The sequence below is a fragment of the Cucurbita maxima genome, unplaced genomic scaffold (genome assembly GCF_002738345.1).
Source record: "Cucurbita maxima cultivar Rimu unplaced genomic scaffold, Cmax_1.0 Cma_Scf00159, whole genome shotgun sequence".
NCBI classification, from domain to species: Eukaryota; Viridiplantae; Streptophyta; class Magnoliopsida; order Cucurbitales; family Cucurbitaceae; genus Cucurbita; species Cucurbita maxima.
In genome coordinates this window covers 120918-135584 of record NW_019272175.1, presented here as the reverse complement: position 1 = coordinate 135584, position 14667 = coordinate 120918, and the positions used below count along the sequence as shown (strand labels likewise).

The 14667-nt window shown below is 35.5% G+C and overlaps 1 protein-coding gene and 2 long non-coding RNA genes across 9 annotated transcripts; 1 reads left to right on the top strand and 2 right to left on the bottom strand.

Annotated features, from left to right (window-relative positions):
• Window positions 1-2135: 2135 nt before the first annotated feature.
• Window positions 2136-5172, top strand: LOC111473761 (transcription factor bHLH13-like). 7 transcript variants are annotated; one of them, XM_023119165.1, is made up of 8 exons: window positions 2139-2276; window positions 2398-3339; window positions 3407-3492; window positions 3560-4047; window positions 4115-4346; window positions 4414-4754; window positions 4822-4969; window positions 5037-5172. In XM_023119165.1, exons 2-7 carry the CDS (start codon window positions 2730-2732, stop codon window positions 4913-4915), a joined length of 1851 nt encoding a protein of 616 aa, XP_022974933.1. In that variant the 5' UTR covers window positions 2139-2276; window positions 2398-2729; the 3' UTR covers window positions 4916-4969; window positions 5037-5172. The 7 variants fall into 7 exon arrangements, with proteins under 7 accessions (XP_022974938.1, XP_022974936.1, XP_022974937.1 ...); XM_023119170.1 differs by having other exon boundaries at window positions 2136-3316; window positions 3384-3492; window positions 4115-4325; window positions 4372-4712; window positions 4783-4969; XM_023119168.1 differs by having other exon boundaries at window positions 2137-3339; window positions 3560-4006; window positions 4074-4346.
• Window positions 5173-7603: 2431 nt separating this feature from the next.
• Window positions 7604-9150, bottom strand: LOC111473767. The gene is made up of 2 exons (XR_002715767.1): window positions 9091-9150; window positions 7604-7838 (listed from the first exon to the last, which is right to left on the bottom strand). It is a non-coding gene; the product is annotated as an uncharacterized LOC111473767 (long non-coding RNA).
• Window positions 9151-9158: 8 nt separating this feature from the next.
• LOC111473766 lies at window positions 9159-9710 on the bottom strand. The gene is made up of 3 exons (XR_002715766.1): window positions 9640-9710; window positions 9396-9450; window positions 9159-9226 (listed from the first exon to the last, which is right to left on the bottom strand). It is a non-coding gene; the product is annotated as an uncharacterized LOC111473766 (long non-coding RNA).
• Window positions 9711-14667: the final 4957 nt, after the last annotated feature.

Here is a 14667-nt window from a genome sequence, read left to right as displayed (position 1 = left end):
TTTAAAAAAAAAAAAAAAAAATCACACTCGTAGTGTAATGAAAATTAAATCAATTTCATTTACTTTCCTTTTTTTTTAATTATTATTATAAAACCAAAAAGCAAGTTAATAAACACCTATTTATATAATCAATTTTTATTAGTTTAATATCTCACACATTACATTTAAAAATTTTAAAAAACAGACCGTAATTATAAATAATATTAATAAAATTTAAAATTAAAAAATAAAATAAATAGAAAGGAGATAAGTTTGGTGGGGGATCAATTTCTTGGGGCTTACCTTATATTGTACTCCATTAAAATGGCAGCCAAGTTGGATGAAACATTAAAAAAACATGTGTGACCTCAAATCCTGCAAATAAATAAATATATAATTTATTTTGTTTCCGCCCTTTTTAATTAAAGAATACTTTATTATCCTTCTAAAGTCGACCCCTTCAATTTTGTGTCTGAATTTGTGTATGCATGTAATAAAAGGCGTATTTAAGTCGTTTTCAATAATAAATCGTTGTTATTAGTTACACAACTTTTTAAAGTGTTTTTGAAATGTGCTATGTACGATCGAGCATTACTATACAAGTACGTTCTCCCCGAACATTAAAGTGATTTTGATTTTTTTTTTTTAAGCACTATTTGTTTAGATTTTGTTGAGGTGTTAATTTTTGAATTATGTAGAATCTCTATTTTGTGATAAGTTTATGAATAGTGTATAGCTCGATAATAACAACAAAGATGCTAATTAAGAATCCGATTTAATTTTGTCGGATTCAAAAAGTTATATATATATATATATATTTTTTTTTTTTTTTGTCTTTTAGTTATTTAAATAATATAAATCAATTATCATTCTAAGCTTATTTGTGTCAAAAGCCGAGAAAAAATATATTTTCAACTGTCCTTTTATTCTTCCTTAATAAGTAATGAACTCAACTCAATGTAACCATAATTTTTTTGAACTACATTAATTTAAATTATTTTTTAGTAGTTTATTTAATTTATTTTTAATAACGAGGAAAAATGTTATTGGGTAAAATATTTATTTTTAAACATTTAATTTGTATATCTTAATTAAATCTTAAAAAATCACTTTTACATAGTTAAAAAATGGAGTTTCAACACATTTCTTAATTTATTAGATCTACAACTCACATCCCCTAATTAATTAAAGGTTTTATTAATTTTCAAAAGAATTGGTACACGCTTGGCACGTGGGAACAACAAGAAGTCATTAGCTTAAATATTACTTTAAAAATCACAATAAAATTTAACTAATTAACAAAATACAAATTGCTAAGCTTATTTGGTATGCAAATTAATCAAATAAATAGATCCAATAAATATTGATTCATAAATTGTTTTTGTTTTATATTTTCAATATTCGAATTAAAAAAAAACTATTTTCATTTTTTTAAAATTTACAACCCAAAATATACTCAATACATTAATTAATAATCATTTATAGCTACAACTATTTTTATAATTCGACATCTCAAATCATTATTTGGAATAATAAAACATTTCATTTATAGCTACAACTATTTTTATAATTCGACATCTCAAATCATTATTTGGAATAATAAAACATTTCCTTAAATAATTTTTATTTTCACATCCATTCTAAAGATATATTTTTTTTTTTTGGAGAAAAAAAGTGTTTTTTTTTTTCTACATTTAGGAAATTAAATTAGAATTGATAGTAGGGGCAAAAGTGGAAATAGAAAAAATTAGGTTGATGAATAATGATAGGGTCGCATGTTATGCATGGTTTGAGAGTAATTGCAAGCGAGTATTAAGCATGAGACTCACGAGACGATTTTATGGTCCGAATAAATAAATAAATAAATAAATAAATAAATAAGAAAAGAGTATTTGAATTCCTCTGCGAGGAATTGAAATCCAATCTCAGGTGCCGCTGTCGAAACAAAAGGCCACAATATAATTGTCGACTACTCAAACTCCCAACCAAATGTATCCGATCCGGCTTTAACCATGGTTAGTATTTGAGTCCTCGTATTTTGATTTTACTTAACCATGGTTAAGGGGATTTCTCGTGTAGAATAAGAGTATTTGAGTCCTCGTATTTTGATTTTACTTAACCATGGTTAAGGGGATTTCTCGTGTAGAATAAGGAGGAGGAGGAGGAGGAGGAGGAGGAGGAGGAGCGGCAGAGCCAAGAGCAGAGGGGATAAAACAGAAACCCATTTTCCAAAATTTTCCATTTCCATTTTCGATTCTTCATCGTTCTGGAAAACAGAGAAAGAAGAGTTAAAGAGGGTATTGCTTTCTTTCTTTCTTTCTTTCTTTCTTTCTTTGTTTCGTTTAGTTTGTCGCGTGAAATAACTGCTTTCTTTGTTTTCCAATGAGAAACTAAATTAAATCTTTCTCCTCGATTCAGGCTGTCGCTTTCCTGGGAATGTTTATAGCCTTCCAACTTTCTTTCAAACCCTTCCCTCATCGCATCGTTTTCTTTTCAGCGCATTTCGCTTGCCCTGTACCGGTTGATTCTTCGCTATTTCTGTCTCTTTTGATTCCTGGGTTGTTGGGTGATTCATTTTTTGTGTTGGGTTGATCTGGGGTTTTCTTAATTTTTCCTAATTTCCGAGATCTAGACAATGTTTTAGCGATGGTGTTCTTGGTAGAGGGTTTAGGTTTTTGGACAGAGATTTGATCTGGGGTTTTCTAATTTTGAAGCGTGTGTGTGATTATTGTTATCATTGGGTTTTAAAGATGAAGATTGAAGATGGGTTGCGGGGTGTGGGTGGGAAGGATGAGGATAAGACTGTGGTTGCTGCTGTTTTGGGTACTCGTGCTTTTAATTACATGATGTCTTGCTCTGTTTCGAATGAGAATCTGTTTATGGCTGTGAGGAATGATGATAATTTGCAGAACAAGCTTGCGGATCTGGTAGAGACACCCAACGCTTCTAATTTTTGTTGGAATTATGCAATTTTCTGGCAACTTTCCCATTCAAAATCTGGTCAATGGGTTTTGGGATGGGGAGATGGATCGTTTAGGGATCCTAGGGACGGTGAGGGAACAGAAGCTACGCAGATTCTTAGCCTTGAGCTTGAAGATGAGAGCCAACAAAGGATGAAGAAAAGGGCATTGCAGAAGCTTCATACACTGTTTGGTGGGTCTGATGAGGATAATTATGCTCTTGGATTGGATAGAGTTACTGATACTGAGATGTTTTTTCTTGCTTCCATGTATTTCTCCTTTCCTGGTGGAGAGGGGGGTCCTGGGAAGTGTTTCGCTTCTGGGAAACATGTCTGGCACTTGGATGTGCTCAATTCGCCTGCTGAGTATTGTGTGAGGTCCTATCTGGCTAAGTCTGCTGGTATTCGTGGATGTGCTCAATTCGCCTGCTGAGTATTGTGTGAGGTCCTATCTGGCTAAGTCTGCTGGTATTCGGACCATCGTCTTGGTGCCAACTGATGTTGGAGTAGTTGAATTGGGTTCTGTGAGATCTGTGAGTGAGAGCTTAGAGTTGGTTCATTTGATTCGATCGTTGTTTTCATCTCAACGTTCGCTTGATGGAGAGTGAGAGCTTAGAGTTGGTTCATTTGATTCGATCGTTGTTTTCATCTCAACGTTCGCTTGATGGAGTGAGGACATTGGCTGTGATGTCGAGGATGGCTGAAAGGAAGGATGAAAACGCCCTGTTTCCAAGTTTGGGGATTGCAGAAAGAGGAGGAGGGGTTCCTAAGGTTTTTGGGCAGAGTTTGAACTCGGGGAACGTGGGTCGATCTCATTTCAGAGAGAAACTGGCGGTTAGGAAGATGGACGAAAGGGCATGGGAAGTATGTCCCAATGGAGGTAGAATTCAGTTTCAAAGCCCTCGAAAGGGCGTTCGAAGTCCGAGTTTGGGGCATGTTCATCTTCTCAAACAGGGGAATCCTACCGAAACTTTAGGCTCTCCAACTCCACCGGTAAATAATAATCACGAGCAGCTTGTCAATGGAGTTAGAGATGAATTTTGTCTCAATCCCTATCAATCACAGAAGATAGCCCAAATGCAAATTGATTTCTCTGTAGCAACATCAAGGCCGACTCCTGTGATGAACCGTGTAGATAGCCCAAATGCAAATTGATTTCTCTGTAGCAACATCAAGGCCGACTCCTGTGATGAACCGTGTAGTTGCAGATTCGGAACAATTAGATGTAGAGCCTCAATGCAAAGAAGAGGGACCTGGCACTGACGAAAGACGACCACGCAAACGAGGCAGAAAACCTGCAAATGGCAGGGAGGAACCACTAAATCACGTGGAGGCGGAGAGGCAACGTCGTGAAAAGTTGAACCAGCGGTTCTATGCTTTACGAGCTGTTGTACCCAATATCTCGAAGATGGACAAAGCTTCACTGCTAGGAGATGCCATTGCTTATACGAGCTGTTGTACCCAATATCTCGAAGATGGACAAAGCTTCACTGCTAGGAGATGCCATTGCTTACATTAATGAGCTTCAATCTAAAGTGAAAGCCATGGAATATGAAAGGGAGCAATCCGGCATCACCTCAAGTGAAGCAACCCCTTCGGAGACGAACCCAGAAATTGAAAACAAAGATCAATTCCTCGATGTTGACATCGACGTCGAAGCAGGTAATGACGAAGTCATTGTTAAGGTTAGCTGCCCATTAGAGTCACACCCTGCATCAAGAGTTATCAAGGCAATGAAAAATGCACAGATCAGTGTTGTTGATTCAAAACTCTCTGTTGAAGTAAACGATACAGTTTTGCACACGTTTACGATCAAATCCCCCGGATCGGAGCAGTTGACCTGTTGAAGTAAACGATACAGTTTTGCACACGTTTACGATCAAATCCCCCGGATCGGAGCAGTTGACAAAGGAAGAGTTGATAGCCACAATTTCGCGGGATTCGACTCCATTACATCCTCTATCAACAGTTGGGTAGCACAAGAACTACAGTAACGTAGTGCATGCAGAAGTTTTGATTTAGAGAGAGCAGGTATGTTGGGTAGCACAAGAACTACAGTAACGTAGTGCATGCAGAAGTTTTGATTTAGAGAGAGCAGGTATTATTGTTAGGGAAATAAGTATCTAGTATGAATTAACAAAGTAGGAGAAGAGAATTTATGTTGTTTATAGTACACATTGTTATTATTGTTACTATTCTGCATAATCAAGATGGTCCACTGTTCTTATTGTTCATCAAGAATCTCCCAAACTGTTGTTACTATTCTGCATAATCAAGATGGTCCACTGTTCTTATTGTTCATCAAGAATCTCCCAAACTGTTGATGTTCTTTTTAATGTTAGCCCCTCAAATTCTTTTGTTCTTTATTACTCTTTAGATTCACCATCAAACAATGCATGTATCTGTATCAGCGTTCATTATTTTGATGAAAATGGATACACTTTCTATCTGATCATGATGGGGTTCTTTGCTCAGACCAGTTTGTGCCGTGTTCTTTTTCATGCTCTTGTTCATAGATATGTTTCATTTTCTTCTGCATATCAAGTTTTTTGAGATTATGGACTATGGTCGTCACCTATGTCGAAGATGGCATCTATTCCCTAGGCTAGAAATCGTTTGAGATTATGGACTATGGTCGTCACCTATGTCGAAGATGGCATCTATTCCCTAGGCTAGAAATCGAGCTTTGGTTTAATCTAATCTGATATCTATTTGAAGCTGCACATTTTGAAAACTAATGTAAGGTTCTTAGTATCAGTTCGCGACTTTTGATATCTATTTGAAGCTGCACATTTTGAAAACTAATGTAAGGTTCTTAGTATCAGTTCGCGACTTTCTTCACAGAGTTGTTCGTCTCCTTCCTTGATAGCAGGAAGTTCTCCAAAAATATGAAAAGTTGGAGGATTGTGTTTGCCCTTTCGTTATCTTAAACCGAAACCGAGCTCGATCAAGAGGGAAGCCCTTTTAGTTTTGAAAGTTTTAGAAGGACCGAATTGAAAATAAATGAAAGTAGAGGGACTGAAAAGCCCTTTTAGTTTTGAAAGTTTTAGAAGGACCGAATTGAAAATAAATGAAAGTAGAGGGACTGAAAATGAGGATGGCAAAGAAAAGCAGGGAGGGAGTGGAAGAAAAGAAAGTAAAAGGATGAGGATGAAAAGTGTGAGGATTTTGAATGGGTGTATGTGATGCATGACAATCACACAAACCATGTGATGCATGTGAAATGCTTTTTCTTTATTTTATTTTATTTTGTGTTTTTTAAAATGCTTTTTATGAATGATGCATGTGAAATGCTTTTTCTTTATTTTATTTTATTTTGTGTTTTTTAAAATGCTTTTTATGAATTAAGAAAAAAGAAGATAAAGTCAAATGTTTTTGTTGTGCCACGTCCAAGTGTCCCAATACCAATAATTGTACTTTTATTAACCATTTAAAACGTTTTAAACTATTTTTATTACTCATTTATTGGTATAAATAATTGTACTTTTATTAACCATTTAAAACGTTTTAAACTATTTTTATTACTCATTTATTGGTATATTATTATATTTTCATTAATAAAAAACCAAACTTTTTCTCCTTCTCAACTTACCCAACTTATTCATTAATTTTTTTTTTTCATTAATAAAAAACCAAACTTTTTCTCCTTCTCAACTTACCCAACTTATTCATTAATTTTTTTTTTAAATTTAAAATATTGGCTCACTTTAGTAATATTTTGAAAAAGGATATTTTGTTTGGTGTTATTTATTTATTTATTTTTTAAGTTTGATGAATTTTTATTTTTATTTAGTTAAACTTGAATTTTACAAATGGAACTGACACTAATGATGTCATTTGCCTATCATCTTTTACGTCAACACGCTCTTATTTTTTTGTGGACAACTCTTTAACAATGGTCTAGTTCTCCAATTAATCTTCTTCTCTCGTAATCTTGCAAGTTGTAATAAACCTAACCCTTTTGTTATTACGACGGTTCAATTGACAAAGGGACCTCTCTATGTTATGGTGAAAAATAAATGGTTTATAGGGTAAGTTTTATACATTACTAATGTTAACCACCCTTATTCTTAATTCATTTTTTTTAATTAAAAAAAAATCTAATAATGCACATTGTATTGAAGAAAGTGATTAAAGTGGCCTTCTTTTGCATCATTCACTATATTTTCTTCTCCACTAAAAATTACTTTTTAACTTTATGAGGAAAAAAAGCTTTAAAATTCTAATTCAACAAATTAAGAATAATTTTCCTAATTTTCTGTTTTTGTTTTGTTTTGTTTTTTTGGTGAAACCCAACAACTTTAATCTAAAATATCTTTGAAATATGCTAAACCTATAATTATTCTAAGCTAAACTAAACACAAATAATTGTGTCAAGTTTTCATTGGATGTGCTTTTAAAAAGAAAACTAAATCTTTAATAAACTAATAAAAATTAATTTAATTTAGTTATATAATTTTTTCAAGTGATTTCAAATCCTTGATGCTTTAAAACTTGAAATTGACAATCACCCACCACCTCTTTGTCCCAAAGCATCTCAAAAGTCTCCCATTTGTTTATATTTGCATTGAAAAAATGTGGCCTAAACTCCAAATAAATAAATAAATAAATAAATAAATAAATAAAATGTGGGCTAAGAAAATGGTTTGAATAATGAAGGACAGAGACATTTAAAGCATCTCATAAATTAGTATAGTAATTCATTGCGTGTGGACTTACTCAATCCAAACCCTGAAAAACATGGCCAATTTTGGGGCACAAATGCTTTCTTTTATTTTCTCTTTTTACTTTTTCATTAAAAGATTACTCTTTTTGGTAAACGAGAGGCATCTATCTACTCTTCCTTTTGGCTAATCCTTTGTTGATGAGAACACAAAGGTTTCATTACCGATGAGAAGACCTATCAAGAACATAAGAGATTATTAGGAATTTGGGTTCGACAAAAGGAAAATCAAAGTAAATTTACGCTAAAAAACTATACTTTCATCTGACTCTAAATAAACCAATTCTCCCTAAGGGGTGTGAAGTGTGAAGTGTCATGCTGGTCCAAAGCTAAATAAACCAATTCTCCCTAAGGGATGCGAAGTGTCACGATCATGCTAGTCCAAAGCGTGTTGACTCCAACCCCTGATACTACTCGTCACAAAATTCAAGTCTATTTCTGCGCAAACTAAAATGCCTCAAGATGTATAATAGGAGATGTAACAAGTTATCAATTCTTCATACTCAAAGTTCTATGTTATCAAAGTCATTGTTGTCCTTGCTTGATAGCCTATAATCTTACCTTCTAAAATTGCTTTCAAAACACTTTCTAAAATCTCTTTACCTTGCTTGATAGCCTATAATCTTACCTTCTAAAATTGCTTTCAAAACACTTTCTAAAATCTCTTTACCTTGTTTAATTTTTTTTCCCGTAAAACGGGGCTAGAGACCTAAGTATACACCACTCGTGCCAACGACGACACAAATTTAAGTAGGCTGACTTGTTGGTAGGAGTGAGTGTTAAAAAATGTGATTGTGACACGAAGCAAATACTTCATTTTAAGTGATTCGAGGTACTTGGACACATCTCCTCTCCAACAAACCCAAGTCCTAACGTATAAAGAAATGCCTCCTACAACCCTTCCACTACTTCCCCATTGAAAACCAAACCCAAGTCCTAACGTATAAAGAAATGCCTCCTACAACCCTTCCACTACTTCCCCATTGAAAACCCCTTTACTAGCTACCAACTAATACATCCCAATAATGTTTTGGTTAATTATATAAAATGTTCCTAATCTCTTGAGATAACTTCCAATTATGCTCCGTATCAATTTCAGTCCTATTTTAACGAAAATAAAATCAAGTTTAGGGGTAAAAAATGAATCTTTTCAAATTCCAGGTGCATAATTTAAACCTAACCCAAATTTAAGGGTATAATTTAACCTACTATTTCTAACATCTATCCTGATAATAACCCTAACAACACTTGCATGCACAGCAGAACGGTGATAATTAACAAGCTCATCTTTAATTGATAATAACCCTAACAACACTTGCATGCACAGCAGAACGGTGATAATTAACAAGCTCATCTTTAATCAAACTAGGAGCTTATGGATTCATCATCTCTTCTCACTATACATTCCAGTAGGAAGCTATCAACTTACAGTAGATTATAGTCAGACCTATCCAATGATCTTCCTTAAAGTGGTGGTTCCTACGAAGGAAAAAAAAAGTAGATTATAGTCAGACCTATCCAATGATCTTCCTTAAAGTGGTGGTTCCTACGAAGGAAAAAAAATCCTACAGAAAAGTACAAACTCGCTAACATAAGCTTCAAGAACGAGGATGATAATGTATAACTGCGTTAAAATCAACAACGTTATAAGCTAGTTATGCACTTACATCGCTTAGAACCTTAATGTATAACTGCGTTAAAATCAACAACGTTATAAGCTAGTTATGCACTTACATCGCTTAGAACCTTGATTTCGCACTTTGAAAGCCCCCTAAGCGCTTGACAGATTCTGAGAAATGAAAATTGTTAGAAATTTCAAACTATCGTATTCCATGCTTTAAAAGAACATACAGATTCTGAGAAATGAAAATTGTTAGAAATTTCAAACTATCGTATTCCATGCTTTAAAAGAACATACGAGTCAAGAGGGGTGGGATCTAAATGTGAATACACTATTTTTATCCTCAGACATACTTACCTCAGTAGGATACTGCTGTGTTCTTTAATGAGCTACTTCATTATCGACTTTCCTACTTACTACTCGGCTCAGTAGGATACTGCTGTGTTCTTTAATGAGCTACTTCATTATCGACTTTCCTACTTACTACTCGGACAATCTCGAGATATGTGTCCTTCCTTGCCACAATTCAAGCAGAGTAAAGTTTTGACATCCATTTTCCATTCCCTTTTCCTCGACGGTAGGCTTTGGGACATTGGGTCTCCCATTTTTCGCCTGTGATTCACGAAAGGACGTTGGCCTCCTGGATTAAAAGGCGCTCCTGAGAGATGTGAGTATTGCTGCGTACGTAATTTTTCTTCATTCCTCAATCGATCTATCAACACCACAGAAGAGATGTGAGTATTGCTGCGTACGTAATTTTTCTTCATTCCTCAATCGATCTATCAACACCACAGAGGGAAGATGCTCCTCACGCATTAACTTCACAAAGACATTTGTCCAAGAGGGTGGAAGCTTCGAAATAATGGCACTAACATGAAAATCCTCATCAATCCGCATTCCAGCTGAAATAATGGATTCAGCAAGAAATAATGGCACTAACATGAAAATCCTCATCAATCCGCATTCCAGCTGAAATAATGGATTCAGCAATGTTATTAAGTTCTTCAACTTGTTCTAATATTGACTTCTCCTCGACCATCCTGAATTCCAGATATTTTTTAACTTGAGATCTCCTGGTTCCATAATCACAAAGATAAAGCGAGTTTAGCTCCTTCCAGAGTTCTCTAGCACTCATTGTTCTCTTCGTGTATTTATGAAAAAGACTATCGGAGAGGGAGTTCAGAATGATGTGGCGACACATGTGGTCATCACTCATCCATTCCTGTTCAGATGCCTTGGATCGAGAGGTATTTCCAGAGCTAGATTCTGTGGTCATCACTCATCCATTCCTGTTCAGATGCCTTGGATCGAGAGGTATTTCCAGAGCTAGATTCTGATCGAAGCATGGCAGTAGGACGATGATCAGAAAGTACATAAGCAATCTTTAAGCGCCGCAGCAAAAGCTCCATCTGGCATGCCCATACCCGGTAGTTTTTTCCATCAAACCGAATAGTTTCAGATGGACAAAAGCTCCATCTGGCATGCCCATACCCGGTAGTTTTTTCCATCAAACCGAATAGTTTCAGATGGAAATTTTGGAGCAGACCCAGTAGCAGGTACAGAGACAGCACCACTTGTATTAGCATCGTGTTCAGATCTACAAGATATGGTATAGTTAGTTATTTCAACTATACACCTTTTGTCCTGAAATTTAAATCCTCCAACAAGAAAACTTAACGAAAGAAAACATTAATAAAAGTTTTGGAATCTACATTTGGACACCAACTCCTGAAAACATATCATAAAACTTTGGAGTTTTCTTGTTAATGAAATAAATTTGATGAACTATAACAAGCAGGTTCAATAACAGTAGTATCAAAGAACATCAACATGGTTCTCACCTTTTTATTTTCATTTTCATCTGCAAAATAGCTTCCTCTATAGCAGGAATACTACTCCTAAAGGCAGACCATTGTTCAGTTGTCAAGCTGATTCCTAGCAATTAAAATTATCAATATGGACAAAAACTAACATGAATAATAATTTCAATAAAAACAGGGGGGCTTATAGGACTACGAGATGGATTGGTCGTTCAGACCCAATCAAAAGAAACTCCTAACCCAACAGGTCTAAATCAAAATCAACAGCAGCTGGAATCATATTAAATACTGGTTTAACTAATCACGTTTCACATGGTTAGAGTTCATAATAGAAGCAAGACACTCTCAACCCACCCCTGCCATAAAGTAAAGGGTCAAAAGAGAACAGGTGAGGGGGAGGGGGAAGGTAAGTGAAGTTAACAGAACTCACATGATACAAGAGAATCGAGTTCCCAGAAATTTTCCAACACATCACCTCAGCCAAATGTGTTAGGGTGTGTCAGGGCAAAATAAGGAGATTCACCATAAGAGGAAATGAAGAGACCAATGCATAGTGCCCACCTTTAATACCAGGAAGCTGTTTTCCATCTTTTTCATAATACTGCCTAATTGATACCAGAGCGTTCCCTTTAAATTCATGAACTGTCACATTCCTGTTATTAGATAGCTGAAAGAAAGCCGAAAATCATTAGCTACTAAATCATAATATTGCAGACGGGTTATTATATGGGGATCATATTTCATACAGAGTAAAATCTGTAATGGACAATTTTAACAACTGTCTCTATTTGATAATTTACCTTTCTGTTTTTGAAATTTATACATAATTTCGTTACTATAATTTTTAATTAGGTTGGATAAATATTTGAATTTTTTTTGTCAAATTCTAAAAACAAAAACTACTTCTTTGAAAGGATACAGTGCTGTAAAGATCTTGTCTAAATGAACATTTCTTTAATTATTAAACTACTTCTTTGAAAGGATACAGTGCTGTAAAGATCTTGTCTAAATGAACATTTCTTTAATTATTACAACCATAAATATAGAGGATTCAATAATTTACATCATAATGCACAAATGCCAGAGAATGTACACCGGAATTTCATCCACAATCTAACCTTTTGGTGCAGTTCAGTAACAAAAGACTATAGTATAATGACACCGGAATTTCATCCACAATCTAACCTTTTGGTGCAGTTCAGTAACAAAAGACTATAGTATAATGATCACGAGCAATGAATTATAACAATCTAGCCATAGGAACATATACATCCAGCTTCGGAAGCATTCTAAGAAGGGCAACAAGCTCCATTGCATTGAAGTTCAATTCACTAAGTTCACCAGATATACGCAAAATCCCAATTTTTCCGCTTTCAAATTCACAACAACTTTTCTCAAGAATCAAGAAGGGCAAAGGCTTTACCTGGCAAATCACACGGTCAACATCAGCGTTAATCTCCTTCTTCCGGACTATCTCCTGCTCCGTCGCTTTATTCTCGTAACGATCGCTAGGCCCTGGTTCTCCCTCTTTGCCCTTATCATCACGTTCCGTAAATGAATGTAAAAAGTCCTCGACCACGTCCCTCACCAGGCACTTGCATTGAATATCGGAGAGATCCATTCCGAGTCGTTTTTCGGCCTCGGCTCGAATTTTGTACTCCGTCATCTCTTCCATGTTCGATATCTTCAATAAGTCAATCACCGTTTCCTCGATTCTCCGTCGGGTTTCATTGTCCATGTTTCTTGAAAACAAGAAAATACCGGAGTTGAAAGAGAAATGGAAACTGTTCCGGACGTTTCTTGGTGAAGTTCAGTCGGCTGGAAAAATGAAACCGGCCGTCTCCGATTGGAAGGGCTGTAATTTGTAGAGAACTCCGTTCGCCTTGGCTTTCGACGGCGGTTGGAGAAATTCTGAAGAGGCAAAATAACGAAAGGTTTATTTATTTCTTTCCTTTTTTATTTTTAATTATTTAGCATATAAGGCTCCACCGTTGGGCTTAATGGATTCAGACTCCAGCGTTAGATCCAAACAATTTTTTTTTTTTTTTTTTTTTTTTTTTTTAATTTTCATATTTATCAATAAATAGGTTAAATTAATAAAAATCTTACACCGAGCAAGATTTGGTAAGAAACCTCACTTGTCGATAAGAAATCTCACTTCGAGTATTTAAGAGTTTTCGATTGTACAACCCCATGTCAAGACATCTGGGTCACATATTAAGAAGCGTGGTGATAGAAACCAAAATCAATAAGCTTGTTAGTGTTGTGGCAGTAAAAAGAATATTGTAAGAGTTGAGAACTACAGAAGATGAGGCAGACCTAGAAAGTGCACCGACATCAACACCAACAAATCCACACACGTCATCACCGGTGACACCACATTTTAGATCAAGGGAGCGCAAGCAAGAGCACAGTAGTAGGATCCACGACAGATGGAGGATCAAAGAAATTTTGTTCTCTTAATAAAATTTATTTAGATACACTCGAAAAAGAGTTAGATCCTAACGAGCTAGTGTTACTCGTTGTTGAGGAGATGGGACAACATATGAGATAATGTGCAAGAGACCATGCAAAAAGAGCTTGAAACTATTGAGAAGAACAAGATGTTGGCACTCACTGACTTACTGCTCGATTACAAACCCATCGGTTTGAAGCGAGTGTTTAAGTTGAAGAAGAATAGTGAAGGGAAAATCAACAAACACAAAGCAAGACTTGTGGTGAGGGATACATGCAACAGTAAAAAGTTGATTTTGAGGAGGTCTTCGGTCGGGTGGCTAGACTCAAGACTGTGAGTTTAAGTATTGTCCTTGCAACTCAACATGGGCGGGAGGATTATCGCTTGGACATCAACTGACATTTCTAAATGGTGACCTCCAAGAAGAAGTGTGTGTTGCCCAACCCTAAGGTTTCGTCGTCAAAACCAAAGAGCACAAAGTGTCCAAGTTGTCAATGGCTCTTTATGGTTTACGTCAAGCACCGAGGGCATGGAACATATGTCTGGACAAGAGCTTGAAGAGTCTCAATTTCATGAAATTCTCGCAACATCAAGTGGTTTATACAAGAAATTATGAATTGACGACGTGTTCATCGCTGGTACAAGTGGAGAAGGCATCAAAAAATTCAAGTAGTAAATGATAAAGAGTTTGAGATGACTCACATCGGAATACTCATATATTACCTCTATATGGAGGTGGGGCAAAAGAAAGACTGCATCATGCTAAAGCAATTAGCCTATGTTAAGAAGGTACTGCAACAATTTAAGATGACAAAGTGCAACCTGGTCATGTTTGGTTCGGGAAGGGATCGTCGAAGTTTTGAAATGAATGGAAAGACAATCCCACCAAGTATAACTCGGACACTTGTATAACTCAGGAAAGATGCTAAAGGAAGCTTGGTGAATCCCACCAAGTATAGACAAGTCATTGGAAGTCTAAGATACTTGATACATACTCGTCCAAATCTTTTATATATTGTCGGAATGATGAATAGATACATAAAGAAGTTTACTATGATGTATCATCACGTGGTCAAACACATTCATTGTTATGCAAAGAAAAACCACAAA